The sequence below is a fragment of the Calliopsis andreniformis genome, chromosome 12 (assembly GCF_051401765.1).
Source record: "Calliopsis andreniformis isolate RMS-2024a chromosome 12, iyCalAndr_principal, whole genome shotgun sequence".
Taxonomy (NCBI): domain Eukaryota; kingdom Metazoa; phylum Arthropoda; class Insecta; order Hymenoptera; family Andrenidae; genus Calliopsis; species Calliopsis andreniformis.
The window spans coordinates 10967352-10985465 of NC_135073.1; the positions used below are offsets into that span (position 1 = coordinate 10967352).

Consider the following 18114-nt stretch of genomic DNA (forward strand, 5'->3'; position numbering starts at 1 on the left):
CTTGTGCAAATTATTGATATTTGTAAATGTTAGTTGACTAATGTGGAAATTATTAACTCTTCCCAAATTATTCTTCGTTCAATTAATCTCATAATTTTTGAAAATTTCTTAATACTTCTGTGACTAAAAATTACAAATGTTAAGAACTTTCATTTGCGTCAATTCATATTTGCAGCGCCTTTTTTACCGCTACTTTAACACCAGTAAGTGTTAGTTCGTCGTAAAGAGTAGATCACTCATGTCAGTGGAGACACCTTCTTCGTGAGAGCGTTAAAAATCGATTTTATGAAGTACCAAGCAGTTACAGGGTAGCAAATGCCATAGTAAGTGTCCAATTTTAACAGGAGCTGTCATGCTAGCGTGACTTCAATTTTTCGCAAGTAAAGCTCTTATCTAAGACACGTTCAGGAAACGGCCTATATTCCTGACTATTTCGTGCTGGGCATAAATTGTTTCATCATCATGAATATCCACAATGTTCGCTTTTAAATGCTGAACTATCTTCTCTTAGTAATATCAGAGAACGTTGGAAGAGGACAAAGTTATATTTGTTGACGTAATAAATCAGAAAATTACAAACTCAAGAGGGTTAACTTTTCTCTCATCATCATCTTAATTCATACTCGCAATTTGCTTTGGATGTCATATTTACGTACTTTCTTGACATATAGATATCCATATTGCAAAGAAATTTCTACAATAACACTCTTCATCTCATGATACTTTTTGGACATTGAAAATAATCTAGAAGTTTTTGACTGACAATGAATAACACTACAATTCTCGTGTGACGATTGCCATTTATCCATCCACATTATTACATTCTAAGCATTCACTTCCCCTATGAATGCCCTCGCGTCCTCAACTTCGACACTCGCAACCATCAAAACTATCGATCTGCCAGCCCCCTAATTCCCTCAAATCATGTCAATCGCGAAAAGTGTACGTCAACGCGGAAATCCATCGTCAGGCAAAGATTGGACGATGGATAGCAATTCATCAGGCCTCGATTCCCCGACTGCACCCGAAGATTCCGCGCGGAGCTGGACGAGCGTGGACGCGTGCTTAATGCTTCATTTGGCGTGATCGATGACACGCGGGATCGCAGTTGACAGGTGGCGGTGCAATGACATGCGGCCCAATTGCGGGCACATTATTAAACCACTGGCCACCCACCAGCGCAGCCCTAATACGGTGGAATGCACAGTTTGTGCCCTGCAAATAGACCGTTTAGATCAAGTACAACGTGACTCCAGCGCGGGCAGCACCGCGCTATGCCGACGATCGGTTTGTAATAATGCAATCGCAAATTGAGCCAACCTACCGCGCTCACCGACGCCAGCTGCACCCTCGTTTAATCGCCTCGCCGTCCTGACGGTTGTTCCGCGGCCAATTGGGGGTGCTTGCACAGCGAATCTGGACGATTCCCATCGATTAGCCCCTTGCTATTCCTTTTTATTCCGCGGGTGTAAACGTTTGGTCAGGAGAACGATGTTTGAGCTGATTGTCTAGGGGAACAGGTGGGTTGATGCTTGGGAAGAAGTGTTTGAGCATTGTAGTTTCATTGGCAGAAGGGGGGATAGCTGGATATAGGTGAATAAGGTTTAGGTATACTTTGGGGAATTTGGGTGTCCATCTTGGTGTGTAATATAGTTCAGAAATATCAATATAATGGAGGAGGATTTCGAAGATTTAAAAGTTCGAATTTTTCAGAAATTCAAATACTCAAAAATTCAAAAATTCAAGAATTTAAATTTGTAAGCTTCTCAATTTTCTCACATTCAAACTTATAAGTTAAGGAATATTCAAGTTTTAAGTCCTTCTAAAATCGAAAAGTATAAAGTGGCGTTAAACTTAAGGTGGGTCAACACTACACATGTTGTATGACAAAGTTGTATAACTTTTTAAAGAACAGAAAAGAGAGACACCATACACATGTCTCTTTTCTGTTTTCTAAAAAGTTATATAACAAAGTTACATAACATATAGTATGAACCCACCTTTAGAGAGTTCCTACAATTTACAAACTTCCAATAAAGTGTGCGACTAAAAGAAAAATAAATGAACGTCTTCAGAAATCAAAGTAATTGTTGGGTCGACATCATATTTAAGAGATATTTTTTTTCCTCAAAAAGCCGAAATCCATTGTTGATCCGTTTGCAGAAGCATTTCCCGTGGAATCAGTTTTAAATTACTTTGTAAGGGATCCGCGGCGAGGATTCCAGGATCGTTCCCAAACAGAATAAAACCTTCGAGATTGAAAGCGATAAATTCGAGATACCGTGCACCGTCGGTTGCATATTTTCCGCGGGAAACGGACGGCAATAATTTTAAGTTTTGTCGCGGCCGCATTTGTTATAGTCAACCGTACGAACGGTGCAATTTGTAACCTGGCTTGTAACGATACGGAAACGTCGTTACACGTTGTTCTCGCGTCGTTTCGCGTTGTTTGATGAACGAGATGGACAATATAAACTATCCCCCTCTCCTATGACCCCCGTCCTGTCTCCTCTGTTAACGATAATAACGTGGTTACAACGATGAAATTAAGCTTATCGATTTCGGTGGAATTTAATGCGCGTAATTTACAGGATCGCGATCGTTCGATAAGCAGCTTCGAAATATCGTACCAGGAGGCCTTAACACGATGGAAATTAATAACTGCGATAGACGATCATGGTATGATTCTTAGTAACTATTTAGAAATAAGGAAATATCTATTAATTAGCAGGTAGGAAGACAGTGAAGGCTAAGACAGGGATGGCGAAGGGGTTTGTGATAATAAATAAATAATTATTGAGTAAATTAATTGAATGAAAATAATAAATATTATTGCACATAGAAATATATTACATATGGAAGAAAATATTTGGCTAGAATATAGATATAAAATTTAAAATACTAATGAGCGTATAAAATATATGAACATATGAAATATAAAGTCCATTGATGTATGTGGACATCATCCAATATTAGATATAGAGTAATGAAAATTACGAACACGTAAGACGATTAAGTGTTAAGTATATTATAATAATAATTATGTTTGCAGAGTAAGCACTAGTGACACTGTGTAATAATGATAATTAATCATCGTCGTAGAAATTATTATGACATGATATATGCTAACTTTATTAGATAATTTTGCAAGTATTCCAACAAAACGTAACCATGATTAATCACATAATATTCATCGTATAATGAATCTGATGCAGTTATGTTTCTTTCGTGACTCGCTGAATAAAGATAACAATGGTACGTCGGGTGAAATGATTAAAGCAGCTTATAAAATTAACAATGAACTTCGTAAATCTTACTGTATAATTATGGTACCCATAAACGTGGACATTTAATGTGCGCATTCATATTTATCGTCCTACTCCAGTTACGCTGTAAAGAAGTGTGCCAGTATAACGATGAAAATTCTCCATTACCTTTTCATGCACATGTAATTTTAATTATATGTATATTGGAACGTATATAATTACTATTTGAAATAATCATGCAGTTATAATTATCCAATGTACTCAATTATTCTTTAAAATTATTGACATTTCTTTCGGTACCAGATTTTGTCATAAATTTTTAATTATCATAAATTCATAAATTCATCACGTCATAAATTTCTAATTATTATTGTATCATAAATTTCTAGTCTTGAAAATGAACCCTAGAATCGTCGTTACACGATCGATTTGAGGATATTGCTAGAATGTCTAAGCGTCTGCATGTACGTACGTACTCAAATCCGTTTCATGCAACTTCGCGATAATTCTACTAATATTATAGCTTCGAGCGACTCTGAATCAGAGATAGTGAGCGTTAATTACTTTCGTAATTAACAACCGCTCGTGGGGCGGCAGTGAAGCTTTCCGTAAAACGAACGAATAAATCTAATAGTATCAGAGCTCCACTCACTAACTACTTCACTCTCGCGCCTATCTACCTTCTGTTAATAATTTCATCTCCCCGACAAAAGTTTCGAACGATATTGCGTATTCTTTATTATGGCTGCTTGACTCGTGTATACGACTCATTAAATACTGTCATATCTAAACATCCAGAATAATTGCTTGTTAATCTCGGCGAGCAATCTCGATGGAATCGTGAATTTTTAGTTGCGAACATGCGCCCTCTGCGATAAGTTAAAATTAGAATTTTCATACAAGCTTCAGATTACTTGCTCTCGAATTTGTAGCTTCGGACTTTATCGGCTAGGAAATAAATCACACGAAATTAATGAATATTTTAGTAGTGGGAAATATAATATTTAAAAACGGGATGATAAATTATTCCCAAAGAAAAGTAATGGGAAAATGTTTGATAAAAGAAAACGAACTTTTCTCTCTGGCCTTTTTATTCCAGTTCAAATCTCCACGGTCTCAAAAGATAAACTTCAAAAAATTGGGTATCCCGAGAATCTGGAAGTAATGGAAAATGAGTAAAAAATATTCGAGCGAAAGAGAAATTTTTTCATTCTAAATGTTCGACTTTTTTCAGATTTCTCTGTTTCAAGAGTTGAATCATCTGAATGAAAGAATCCTAGCAGTTCATAAAGTTCATGTTCACAGTATTAAAGCATATGCACTTCATCAATTTACTGTGGCGTCCCAGTAATTACATTTGAATTCGTCTGAAATTATTTTCGTCGAACCTTCAATTCGTGCATTAATATTTACTACGATGGAATAATTTCGGTGCGTGGTTTTCGGTCTACTGAAAAGAGCTCATCGCTTACAAATTCCCTGGAAAAGCAGAAAATGGACGACATGCCTAGAAGGAGATAAACGCGTATGCACAATTCCTCTTCATTTTCTCTCATTAGCGCATCCGATTCAGGTTTCATCTAGTCACTTTCAGAACTCTCGGCAATTTCACCGTAAACGGTTTCTGTCGTGCAACGAGTTACTGAAAAAAAAAAGGAAAAATTAAAAGAAAATAAAAACAAGAAGGGCAAAAGGAAAGGAAGGCAAAATGTTCTGGACGATTCAACGAAAGTTTTACGATCGTTATATACGTATTTTGCCCGTATTTCGCGCGTTTATCTCTGCGTATCGTATTTTTTCGCTGACGTCGGTATTATTCATGAACGATATCGTAACTTTTGTTCCGCGATTAAATTTACGCTTGACCCCCTGGCTGGAAGGAACGAGGAAACTCGTACGAAAAGTAATTGCTCCTAGATTCGATATTAAATAGTGCTACAGTTGGGCGTAAATCATCCCTCGAACACGATATTAATCGAGAAAAAATATGGGCTTGTTAGGCCACGACTACAATTTTATGCTCATAGTAGAGGCTTGCTTGCAAATTAGAGCAATTAGTGTACTTTCATTTTGTTACACTGTTTCTCTCAATAAAGTTGTCGAGTATAATATACCTATACATATACTGTGCTGCAGTTAAAGGAATTTTTTTAGTACAAGTACTTTTTTACAGTATTTAAAAATATTTATAATATTTTGTATTTCTTATATTGGAAATTAAAAAGACGTACAGTAAGTTAATCTTGATATTCAGAATTATTTCTTATTTTAATAAGTCACTTTGATTTATTTAAGCAACATTCGAGTTATACAATTATTTTATATCTATTGGTATCATAGCAGTTATCACTTTAATATCTCAACAATATCCCATGCCCATACAACGAACCAGTTTTTAATAGCAGCTCCACGCTGAATACACCTGATATTTTTTTTAATATCTGCCAGACACGTTAACAGTAAACTATAGAGTAATCGAACGCCTCTGTGCAACGTTGTTAATAACAACAGGCTTTTTATTGACAAACAACTGCGAAAACAGTCTCGAAATCTTCCATCGCGCGCAATACAAAAATGCAATTAATTTTTGTTCGCATGTAAAAATTCGCAATGATTGAAAGCACGTATTTATTTTCCTTTTGGTATTTTTTCGCGATTCGCGCTGTAACGCTTGACCTTTTATAATATTTAACACTCAGCACAGTAAAACTCGTGAAACTCAATTTTCAATATTTAGATATCACAATACGAGGTAAATCATTCGATTTAAACAGCTCAAATAATTTCATAAATCGTACTATGAAATAAAGTTTCTCTAGCAAAACTCCGTATTTAATACCCAAAAGGAGCAAAACTCGATAATGAGAAAAACGATACTAATTTATTGCGCCAACTGCAAACTAGAGCAGAAACAAACCGCGAAATACAGAAAACCTAGTGCGCAACGTAGAGCTAACCCCCATTAATCTATTAAACGTGCGCCTGTGTCGCGCCTGCAGCCATTCAGCGCTCCCCAATTAAAGCCACTTTATCTGTAAAAATTCGTTTGATCGTGTCCCATATGATTCGTTCTCCCGCTTGAATTTATAACGCGATCCTTGAATTTCAGCGCGAAAGCATTTTCGCGGTGTGACGTGTGTACGGTCGCGTACCTACACCGAGGAGAGCACGGGCGCGGATTTTAATTATTTCAGTTTACGCGCGGCGCATAGAGGCCGTCGTTGTTTCCGGCACGAAACGACGAGCCAACGGGGATAATTAAATATGGATTATCCGCGTTTAAGCGCTCACTCGGGCTAATTGGTCCAGAAAGAAGACAGTTATTGCGCGACGCGGGCTGTGGAACATTTCGCGATAACGAAGCCGCGAGGAACGCGGCGAATCGAGGGGTTGGACGAATCGGGAGCGATCGATGACCCCTTAACGACTCCCCCCTTTTTTTCCTTGCCCTCTCCTCCGCGGTCCTACGACGTCCGTTTCCGAGTCTCCTCGTTAAGTCGTAAGATGCAACAAGTGTTAGGCGGATTACGTCTTGCGGCAAACAAACGAGATCAACGTGCCAGGATAATTCGTCGTTTCGTTAATTAATTAACAGGAGCGGTTCGTGCAGCTGGTCGTTCCTCGAGATCGCGTAGGTATCTTGAGGTTTCTTTCTCGCTGCCCCGGGGGGTTCGCCTCGGTCGGAGTCCTTTAAGAGAGGTCGATTGTTTGATAGATTAATTACGGGCTTATCTTGCAGAGAGGCATTTAGCTAATTTAATGAGCCACGTGAACTTTAACTTGGGAATTTTATCGCGCGACCGGGGTTTCTTTGGAAGGTCTTTACTAGGTTTTGTTATTGTAAGTAGGTGGCTTTTTGGTTTTCTGGATTAAGTTAAGTAAGCGATTCTTGGGATTGGGATGTAGGTGACGGGTTTAGTAATCGATTCAGTGGTGCTCTTGGGTTATGCAAGAGGTTCAGTCGCAGGTGACAGAAAATTTCTAACATGATTCTACATCCGCGCTTAAAAGTATTGAGACACTGGATTAGAAAAGGTGTCGGGAAAATATTTGAAAAGTATTACTGAATTTTAGTAAATATTAAGTATTTTCTTTTTTATTAGAGTATATATTAGAATCTATATGATCGAGTACATTAGAGTCTATACATATATTAGACAAAGAGATATGCACGTGAAATGTGTCTGACTAGTCTCATTCTACTGATAACGAGCATTATACCAGACGTAGCAAAATCAGTAGAATAAGTCAATAAAGTATGCCAAGTCAGGCACATTTCATTTCACCTTATCAAATTTCTAGTACCTGTTGTCGAACATACCGAGTATACTTTCTGAATTTATTACACATATTCTAAATTTGTAAAAAGTAGCGATTTCGTATCGATCCTTCATATTACAAAATTCATTGAAAATAAATGCCCTAATATTTTTAAACGAAAGTAGAGACACTAACACAAGATTGAAATCAAGAATGACGAAATTGCATTTAAGGCTTTGTTTCAGAGTAAATAATGAATGAAAGTGCATCTGGGATACACGTGATATGTGTCTGACTTGACACATTCTACTGGAATATTCTACTGACGTCAATGAGTCTGACTTGACTAATGCAGTCAGACAATAGAATATGTCCAGAATCAGACATCTGTCGCTAAAATTATGTATAGACGTTTCTACACTAAAAAAATTTGGGGAAATTGCTGATGACTATATCGACTTTTATATTTTAAAAAATGTAAAATTTCTAAAATTGGAAGTAACTTCCCACCCCTTTTGTGTTATTACGTATTTTGCACTCCCGCTCATTGGTAATTAGTCATAAGCCTACACCAAGTGAAAATTGCATTCATTAAATATTAATTAATTGTATCAATTAAACTCGATAATTAATAAGCGAACTTAATCAATTGTTTCGATACGACCTATAAATATATTCTGAAATAATATATTAATGTGTACAATGGAGTACACGAGACATGTTGCGAAACTAATTTCGAGCTTCAGTCATTTCCAGAACGCTCATCTGTAAGGAGCGTTTGGCAGAATGCAGAGGATTCTGCAATTTTGCAATTTGAAGTTTGGCAAAGCTTGAAAGTTCGGCTGCGTTCCGTGTTGGGCAATAATGAGCACCAACGCGTTGCTTTAGCTTGGGATTCAAGTTACGACGGGGAACTGCATACTTATCTTCTTACTTTGTAAAGCTTAGTTTATGGAGCGCTTTAAGAAATTCTGCTCCGTCGCGTTAAAGGTAAATTAGAGTTTATGAGGCGCCTTAAGAAACTCCGTTTTCATGGAATTGTTCTTTTAGTATGCTATAACGTATTTTAATAAACGTTTTTAGTAATATTGTTTCTCGTACTTGCAAACATTCCCTTTACCTTTCATCTAGCTATTATAATAGTATAAAATGAGTCTTTATGTTTGTTCGTGTATAAATACGTTGAACGCTATTCAGAGGGTCGGTTATGATGTGAGAAGTTAATAGTTTAAGGTTAGACAATAGGAGAAGCTTGAAACTATGCTTTTACATTACTAACAAAAGCTCTTTACGAAAGCTGATTATTATATGTGATATATTCACTGTCGTCTTACTATGAAAAACTTTATTAATATTAATAAGTAAAGATTGCTATTTTTCAGTTCACGAATTTCTGTCAATTAAAATAATTTTTATTCACTACTTCATACTAAATATGGAACTCCAAACAGTAATTAAAAGAATGAAAGGCAGTACCTAATTAAAAAATAGAAACTTGTTGCTACTAGTTTACAACTATAGAATTATTATTGAGATGCGAATATGTGTCCAATCTAAATATGTAAATACATAACACGCAAAAATGCGTTAAATATCTTTGAATGAAAAGCCTACATATTACAATATTTAAACAATGAAAATACTCTGCATATGTTCCTTCAGCAATATCTCTAGAAATGCAAATTTGCGTAAGCATCCACAGTTTAATTACCATTCGCATGGTCACTACAGGATCGAACTACGAACTCGATCAACGATATCCATTCCCCGTATCCGTTCTTCTGCCCCGTGGAATACGAGCAGCTTTCGTTTCACGGGCTCTGCGAGCGCAATTATTGTTACACGGCTCGCAGAGGTGCAGGAGACCAAAACGCGAGCAGTAGTTTATCAGTGGCTGTATCCAGCGGGCACACGCCTAGTAGCGTAGGAACAGCGCGACAAGAAGCCTCGCATCCAACGAGTGCCGTTTCTTTTATGTTACAGGCTGACCTGTCCTGCAGGAACACGAAGCAGACTGTGGGCGCGATTTATACTCGCACGAACTTTGTGACACTGAAATACGTCACCGACTCCTGGGGCACCAACGCAAATGGCTTCCGCCTCGTTATCACCGCCGTCAAGGATCCCAGTGAGTACTCTTCTCCGTGTGATAATTCTCTCCTCGTTTCTCTGCGCCCTGCCCCTTCTGTCTTACTCGCTTCTATCTGATTTGAAAGAAAGTTCTAGCTGCTGGCTTCACCCGTTTCTCATGTTATCGCGAAAGAAGTGGGACCGCTGCGACGACAGTTGTTGGGGACGATGTTACGATTAGGAGAGCTGGGGATAGAGAGACTCGTATGATTAAAGTTCCTTTCATTTTTTGTTTAGTAGGTGCTAGTAGAACATTCCCATAAAGCACAGAGACGTCTTAAAGACATCTAGTAAAGTCCTAAAAATGTCTAAAAGACGTCTCTGAGATGTTCGATGTTACAAATTAGTATGTTCTTAGGACATCTTGAAAGACATTCATAAGTCGTCTTAGAGACGTCCAAATTACGTCTATAAGGTGTTCAGACAAAAATAGACGTCTTGAAGGTTTCCAAAAGCGTAAATCTTTATGACGTCTTATGGATATAAATTTCGCAGATCTTTAAGACGTACGCTGTTGGATGTTTTTAAGACGACCAAATTATGTCGTAAGAGTAAAATATTATTAGTAAATATTCACAAGTTGTGAATATTTTACTGTCAAGGAATTTTTCGGCACATTGAACTACCTTCACCTTTAGAATTCAAGAGCCAGATTAATTATTGAGCAGTTCCACTTTTTATAAAAAGCTTCATTATAAAAGTCAGGAAATAAATCTTCTCATAAAAGGCACGCATTTTCAGTAATTTTCCAAAATTCAGAGTAGGTAATTGAACGCAGGTGTTGAAATAGGTACCAGGAAATGAGTGCCTGAAATATTAGAATCAGTCGTTCATACTCTGAATTGAGTGTGTACAGTTTTAAGAGGACTGCTTTAAAGCTGATAGCCTGCTAGTAAATTAACACATTGACTGCCATGTTATCCATACCTGGGCGACAATTTTTACATGATTGTGAATAACGATAAGTTACATAACCATGAATAATACTAATATACAGAATTTTAGCGACTCTTAATAAAAGAGATAAAACACTTCAAAATAATCATGAAAATGAATTAAAAACAATTTTCTTTAAACGTGGAATCACTGGCAAAGTAATAGAATTTTTAATAGAGTTAAAGTGGCAGTCAACGTGTTAATTTTTGAACGAAGTATTCTCGAAACTTTATTGTCCCTCCTCATATAGTATTCTATTTACTATTACCCAGAGTTGACAGCTCGAGAAACATGGCTCGGTAACTAGCCATGTTTCAAGGATCCAATTACCGAATCGAACACAAATTCCGCCACCTAAATGAAGTGGTAATTATGATCGAGGGATACGCTGACAAATTAAGCAGCGAATTAACGACGTTTCCTATTAGCAGCTTTCGAGTCGGCGGTGCTCGTTATTTCGCGGCAGGGTCTCAATGCTGCCGGTGATTTTAAATTAACAGCAACGCCGGAAGATAACGCTGTCATCCGGCCGTATAAAATTCCCTTTTCCCTTCTCGTTTTCGCGTGAAAATAGTAAGATCCCGACCGTTCGAGGGAAATCCCGCTGAAATTCCGACGCTGAAACTCGCGATAAATTAAACGCAACGTTTCGCTTCCGCTAGGGAAAGCGCTCAGCCGCGCGGCGAGGAAGAGGGAACTGCGAGCAGTTCGCTGTCTGGCAAACAGATTTGCACCCTTCTGCCCGATTTTTCCGCTTTCCTCTTTTCCCCCTATACCGCCAATGTTCATTTCCGACGACTGTAAGACACAATAGAAGCTTTTACTTTATTCAGTTATTAGTTTCTGTTCGGGAAAAATTTCCCTTTATCTGCTGCATTTAATTGGGATGAGAGAGTACGCGTTTTGTACTTACTGTGAGAGGATATAGGTGTTTTGTTTGATTTTAGCTACTAGATCTAAGTTTTCGAAGCTTTAGGTGTCTCTTTTAGATTCCTTAAAGCACGATATTTTATGTCTACTGTGAGCTACTTGAATGTTATTCTTATTTGTGTTTGAAGACACAATTTTTGGAACTATTCTAATACCATTACTTGAGAGTCTCATTTTGTGCATTAATTTTTTACAAACTTGTTCACGGATTTTTTTCTTATACTAGAAGAGTAACAAGGAGAGGACACATGAGATAAAGATCAGACTTGACGAATCTTTACTTGATGAACTGTTGCCTAAAATAAGTTGACAAAATTCTCTCTATCTCACTGTGTCCTCTCATAAGAAGTAAGAGTATTTCCTAAAATTTAAGAGTATCACAAAATGACTGAAATCGTCAAAAAATCGATATAATATGTTACAAAGTACAAACTTTCCTCGCAGAGCTTGATATTTCACAAATAAATGGGTCACACTAGTAATCGTAACGTGAATGTTTGTGAAGCTTTAAACGATAAGTTTCCATTCCATACTGGTAATTAAATGCATGAAACGATGGGGCTTTGATGAACGGTTCTAATAAACGAACAAACGAAATTAGGGTGATTGACGTTTATTCGATAATGATATTGCTCGACCAATGAGCAAATAATATACTCGGGTCGGTGTTTGGTTTCCTACTGTGCTTTGGACGGAGCTCGGTATGTAATTCGAGAAATTCCAAACCGTCCGGAATCACGAACGCTTCTTGTTCAGATATGGTGGGACGTGTTCCAATACGAGCAAGGAATCGCTGTAGGCAATAGATATTAGTGCAAGCCAAAGCGAGACGTTTTGTGGATAAGATCGTGGTGAAATGTTGCAAGTAAACTGGCCAATATTAAGCCTCAAGGAGAATTATCATTAATCACATATTTAATATGGAAACCTCATTCACACAAATCAAATATGAAATACCATTTAAATTAAATTTCTACAGACAAGCTTCAAACTTAGTAGCCACAACCTGGTAAAGCTGAATTGGTAAAGCTAAAAAGGCACCACTTCTCGTGACTATCCTTCAGATTCAGCAGTGTAATCTCGTAGACACCAGTATGACACCATTGAATGTATTCATATTCATACCACACCCCTATTGTCATAATCAGTTACCAAATAGTTGATAGATTGTATCAACGCAGTTAATTAAATAAAAAAGAAATTAAATTTCATCCATCACAAGTTTAACTTTCTTAGAATATCGTAACTCACCTCGAGTTTCCTAGGCCTGAGATACATGAGGGTTTCCGCGTGTATAGGTATTTCATTTTTGATAGAAAAATTTGTAAACAATTCTATTCCTATCCACTATCAATTCTCACTGATCGAATACATTCTCCCTTGACAATATAAACGTAATCGTTTCACCCTCGATAGCAACGGAAATATAAAAGCTGTTGCCGCAATGAATCGTAAAATGCATCGGTTTTAATCGAAAAATCAATCTCGGTCGTGAGCGAATCCCGTTAAGCCACAACTATCGATTACCTATTTTTCACGTGAAGCTTTTCATGCGATGCCTATAAAGCATTGCATTAATGGCGGTAATTTGTCGGACGTCAGACAAAGGCCGAAGTTTTCGGTCTCCTAGAGTCGATCCATTCCACCCTTCTCGCCTCAAAGATCTCGCCCCCCCCCTGGAATCAAAGTCCACAGCATCGAAAAATTTCACCGACGAAATGGTTAACGAGTTCGAAGCTGGAATTACGCCGCGCCACCAATTTTATTCCATTTTACATGCAAACGAAGCATAGCTCCGGAAATATCGGCAAACTTCGGCGACTGTTTGCTCGCGAGTTTTGCTTGACTTCAAACTCGTTTGCTATATAGCTTTTGAAACCGTGGCGTGTACGGTATTTCACCTGGCCCTCTTACACACCCCTGCCCACTGTTCTTTTGGACACGATCCATATCCATTTTTAGAACATACTCATTTTTGGATTGTTTGACGTTGAGCGCGGGGCAACAGATATACGTTGCGTTTGCTTTGTGGTCTCGAACGAAAAAGTTGAAATTGAAATTAAGGCTGAAAGGACTGGACGTTCGTGTGTGAATAAATGACGACGATAAAATTTAGGAAGACCATGGGGAACGTGTGGTGAAAGCTTCGAGGGTGGGAAAATTGTAGTAATACATTTTAACTTGTAGATATTTAAATAACAGAAAAAAGATTAATAGGGATTTTTATTCTTTTTTAAACTAAAATCTAATATCACATCAGCTGCTTATATTGGTTATAAACAGAGATTTTACACACCTCAATTGTCATAATCAGTGCTAAATATTACTAGCTCGTAAACTGTACTAACGTAGTTAACTAAATAAAAAAAGAATTGAATTTAATCCATCACAAATTTCACTTTCTTACAATACAGTGACGTAACTCGAGGTTCCCAGCCCTAGAAATCAATGGAATAAAATATCATCGTGCAACTTGCTCAAAATTCCCCAGACACGAGCAGTTTGCTCCGTCTTCTCCATCACCCCCAACTTCCCTTCACTACCATGCTTCTTCCCGAAGACACAGCCACGCAGATAGATGTCAAAGCAGTTCCATCGATCAGACACGTGCCGTTTCGAGGCTTCCGTCGTCTAGCAGCGCGTTCCTATCGCGGCACACGCGAGAGAACGTGACAGGATGCAGCGACACGTTCAATAACTTAGCGCTATCGGCCCGGAAGACAAACGACAAATCTTAATCCCCGTTTTCTCGCGACTTCAATCGAGAGGATGATTCATGCGCCATTGCGCACGAGATGCCCGAAGTGCCTCTATTTCCAAGCGTCCCCTGATCGCCTCTGTCTTCGCGATCGCCTTTCCCTCTTTCTCCACCCTTTCGCCTCTCCCGATTCAATTCTTGGACGCACCCCCAATCTCCCCCGTTTCCGCCGAGACGTGGCATATCGATTCCGATGCTCCATCCAGGCATCCGTTTCCCTCCTTTCAATATCACGCGCCCGCGCTATTTTTGCACTCGTCTCGCGAGCGATCGCCCATCGCATCGATACTGGGCGAGACGCGAGCGGAAAGGAGCAAGACGCTAGGCGTCGTGGCGTCAATCTCTTTGCTTGCATCCAACTTGAAAGTTGCGCTCGCTCGAGCACGTGCACGTGGAATCGGGATTTTAGATTAATGGTGTTGGGTAGACTTCGACGAATTCAGTAGAGGTGTTTCGAGAAGAGAGTGGTTAGTCTGTTAATTTTGGTGGGTGAGGAATCTGTAGTCTGTTGATGGAATTTTTGTGTAGATGGTGGATAAGGAAAGTGTGATGTTGATATTGTTTCGTGACTGTGAATGTGTGATTAGTTGTCTTGCTAGTATTTTATATTTTGGGAATTTTTAATGCCTCAAGTTTTCTATACTCTATCTACTCAAATAGTATGTTAAGAAGAGAGAAGAGAGTGGTTAGTCTGTTAATTTTGGTAGGTGAGGAATCTGTAGTCTGTTGATGGAATTTTTGTGTAGATGGTGGATAAGGAAAGTGTGATGTTGATATTGTTTTGTGACTGTGAATGTGTGATTAGTTGTCTTGCTAGTATTTTATATTTTGGGAATTTTTAATGCCCCAAATTTTCAATACACTATCTGCTCAAATAGTATGTTACTGAATGAAATGTTAGAGCTTGCATTTTGAAGAATAGTCTTGTTCAGCTTAAAAAATGTCTTATTTCTAAAATAGGATAATTGGATCCGTGTAACTGTATGTATAGCTACACTAGAAGCTAAATTCATCCAGACGTTGACGAAACTCAGTTCTGGACAAAAATCTGCAAACTAATCAGAATAAATTGCTTGCTCCTCCTGACTCTTCTCGTTTCTCTTCTACTCGACTTTTCTTGAGGCAATATTAGAGATTCGTGCAAATATTTGAAATCGAATTTGAAGTGTGTGCTGTTAATTGAAGCGTTCAGAATCATTACGATCTACTAAACACTATCCTCATAATCCTATTATTAAATCTTTTATATAAATAGTATTGGAAAACTATTACCAACTGCACATTAACCTCGTAACCGCGTTATTAAATCAAATCTCTTATATAACATTAAAGAATTCCAATAAAAAAAAGAAATATTCTTCCTTAAAGGAAGAAAGAAAATTCCGTATGAGTTTTTTATATAATTTAACTCTTAAAGCTCTTAAAACAAACTAAACGAATCATAAATCCCATTTATTTTATGTCTTCTGAAAAAATTGCTTAATTAACTTTAGCACCTTATCTCGGTCTTAAATTTTCGTGAAATATATCAAATGGAAGTAGCACGTTGCAATAATTTCTTATTTGGCCGCGCCACCTCGACAGATTTTAATCTTCCGTCGTTCCACACGTGGCCACTGGTTTCGTGCTGTCGTAGGCGGTTTCACTTAACTCGCAATCTTCGTACACCTAGTGCTCTCGCGTCAATATCATTCGCTTTCAGGTGTTTCCGTGAATTCTAGGCTACTTTTTCGAGTTGCATGTGTCACAGTTTCCAGCAAACTATGTTGTCAGGTCAAGAGTGCAAATTTCTCATTACGCTAAATTTAAATTCCCCGTTTACGTAAATCCTTTTAGGTTTCTACCAAGCGATGCAAATCTCACCATAAAATAGAGGAATTAAATAATGAATTTTACACCCTTCGCGTCTTAAAATTGTTTAACTTTTCATATTTTCTGGAATAGTTAATTACATAATTATTTTCCTTTCAAATGCCATAAGGAAATAGTATAGGAAACACAGGGTATACTTCAGCTTTGTTTTAATTATATTTTTATCATAACAAAGGCATGGTTTAAAATAATTCAAGAGAGAGTATTTTAATGAGATATGAAAAGCTCGGTTAGCACTGTGGCGAATACAGCGGTTAAAAAGTTAATTAGTTAGAAAAGGGATATCCAGAAGTTCCGTGAAAATTCCGCAACAAACTCTCGCACAGCGTTAATTTTCTCCCAAGATGCTGACAGAAGATATTTCGTAAATCAAAGGTAAAGTAATTTGTATAAACTACAAGATAACGCTGAAAACGAGAATAGCGTTAAGCAGAGGGTACCTATGAAGGTTTTAAAAATATGAACAGCTTATAACAGTCTAGCCAGCGTTTTCTATCCAGCAAGGAATCCATAATAAATTTGGAAAATACCTACGTAGAATAGGAACCAAGAAAATGGTATCGATAAATCCTTATACTGTACAGTATAAGTATGTGCCTAGATTCTTTTAAAGAATTTAGAGCTTCAAGAGGTGTGGACCATTTTCGAAAACTATTCTTAAAGAAAACTTAGTACTGTCTTTAATGAAAAGAAAAAGTGAACTGATAAATTTTTAAAAATACAGTTAATGCAAAAAGTTTCTACTGCATGCTTTTCTTATTAAGAAAATATATTTTTAGTGACCGAAAAGGACATGTGAAATACTATTTCAGAATCAGTAGTAGATGTATCAGTAGTAGAAAATTGGCGATTTTATGCATAAATCAATTCTGTAAATGAGAATGAAAAAATATGGAATGAAATAGTTAATATTGCAATTTGTTTTTGAGAAAATTGACTTTCAAACTTGCTCATGTATGAGGATATAGAGATATAGTTTTCCACGCTTGGAAGTAAGGGAAAGGAATAGTAATAGTCATGGTCTGACCATTGGCTTACTTTATCTACTGCAAACTAAAACTGTTTCCCTATTTTTCCGAATACTGGGGTTAATCTGTTGTTGCTCTCAATGTCTCACATATACACATATAGGCAACCATCTTGCCTCTTGTATCACCATTTCCAAAACGTTTTATATTCTACACATACCCCTCCCCTTGCACAACTCACTCTCCATAACTCACGATTCTCCCCCTCGCTCGTAGAGAATTCAAAAATCGCCAGACTATTCCATCGCGCGTAATACGAATTATCGAAGAATCGGTGGAACAGCATTTCCCAGGGCCACAGAGAGGGGGAAGCAATTCCCCGTGATCTCCTGAGGACGCATCCATCGGCCATACTTCATTCGTTATTTCATAGGGCATAAAACACAAACGGGACAGTTAGATCGCGGAATTCTTTCGAGATCCATTAAAGTACACGTATATCCTTCGATCTCGTTGCTGCTGGTTAAATTACGAGAGCTATCCTCTGCGGGATATCTTTGAATGTTTCGCTGATTCCGCAACGGTCGTTGGTTATCCGCAGAAACGGATGAAGAAGGTTCAGGCGAGGGAAAAAGGGAAGAGACCAACGGGACACGCAGCTCCCTTTTTTTTCTCCTTCGCGTATGATTTCGATACAGAGGAGGAACGATTCTAAGGATTCCAAGGGAAGACCTTCGCGTACCGAGGCTCGTTTCGACTTAATTGACTCTACCCTCGGGAGGATTATCTGCGAATTTCGCTTTCCTACCCTTAATCCTTGCGTTAGAGCCAATTCGCTGGGCATTGTCTTGTACATGTCACAGGTACAGGCTGCTCAATCTTGGATGGATACCGTGGGGGATAGGAGGAATTAGTGATGATGTCGGCTGGATAACGCGGAATGAGTTGTCTCTGGCGCGAGGATCCACGGTGGTCTTGTTTTGGATCTCTGCGA

At 38.0% G+C, this 18114-nt stretch overlaps 1 protein-coding gene across 1 annotated transcript in view; it reads left to right on the forward strand.

Moving 5' to 3' along the window:
* Positions 1-18114, forward strand: part of LOC143186258 (uncharacterized) — a 182495-nt gene that overhangs the window by 128650 nt on the left and 35731 nt on the right. Inside the window, exon 3 of the mRNA XM_076389829.1 lies at positions 9510-9654. Within this exon, the coding sequence (XP_076245944.1) occupies positions 9510-9654 (145 nt within the window). The remainder of the gene's footprint in view (positions 1-9509; positions 9655-18114) is intronic.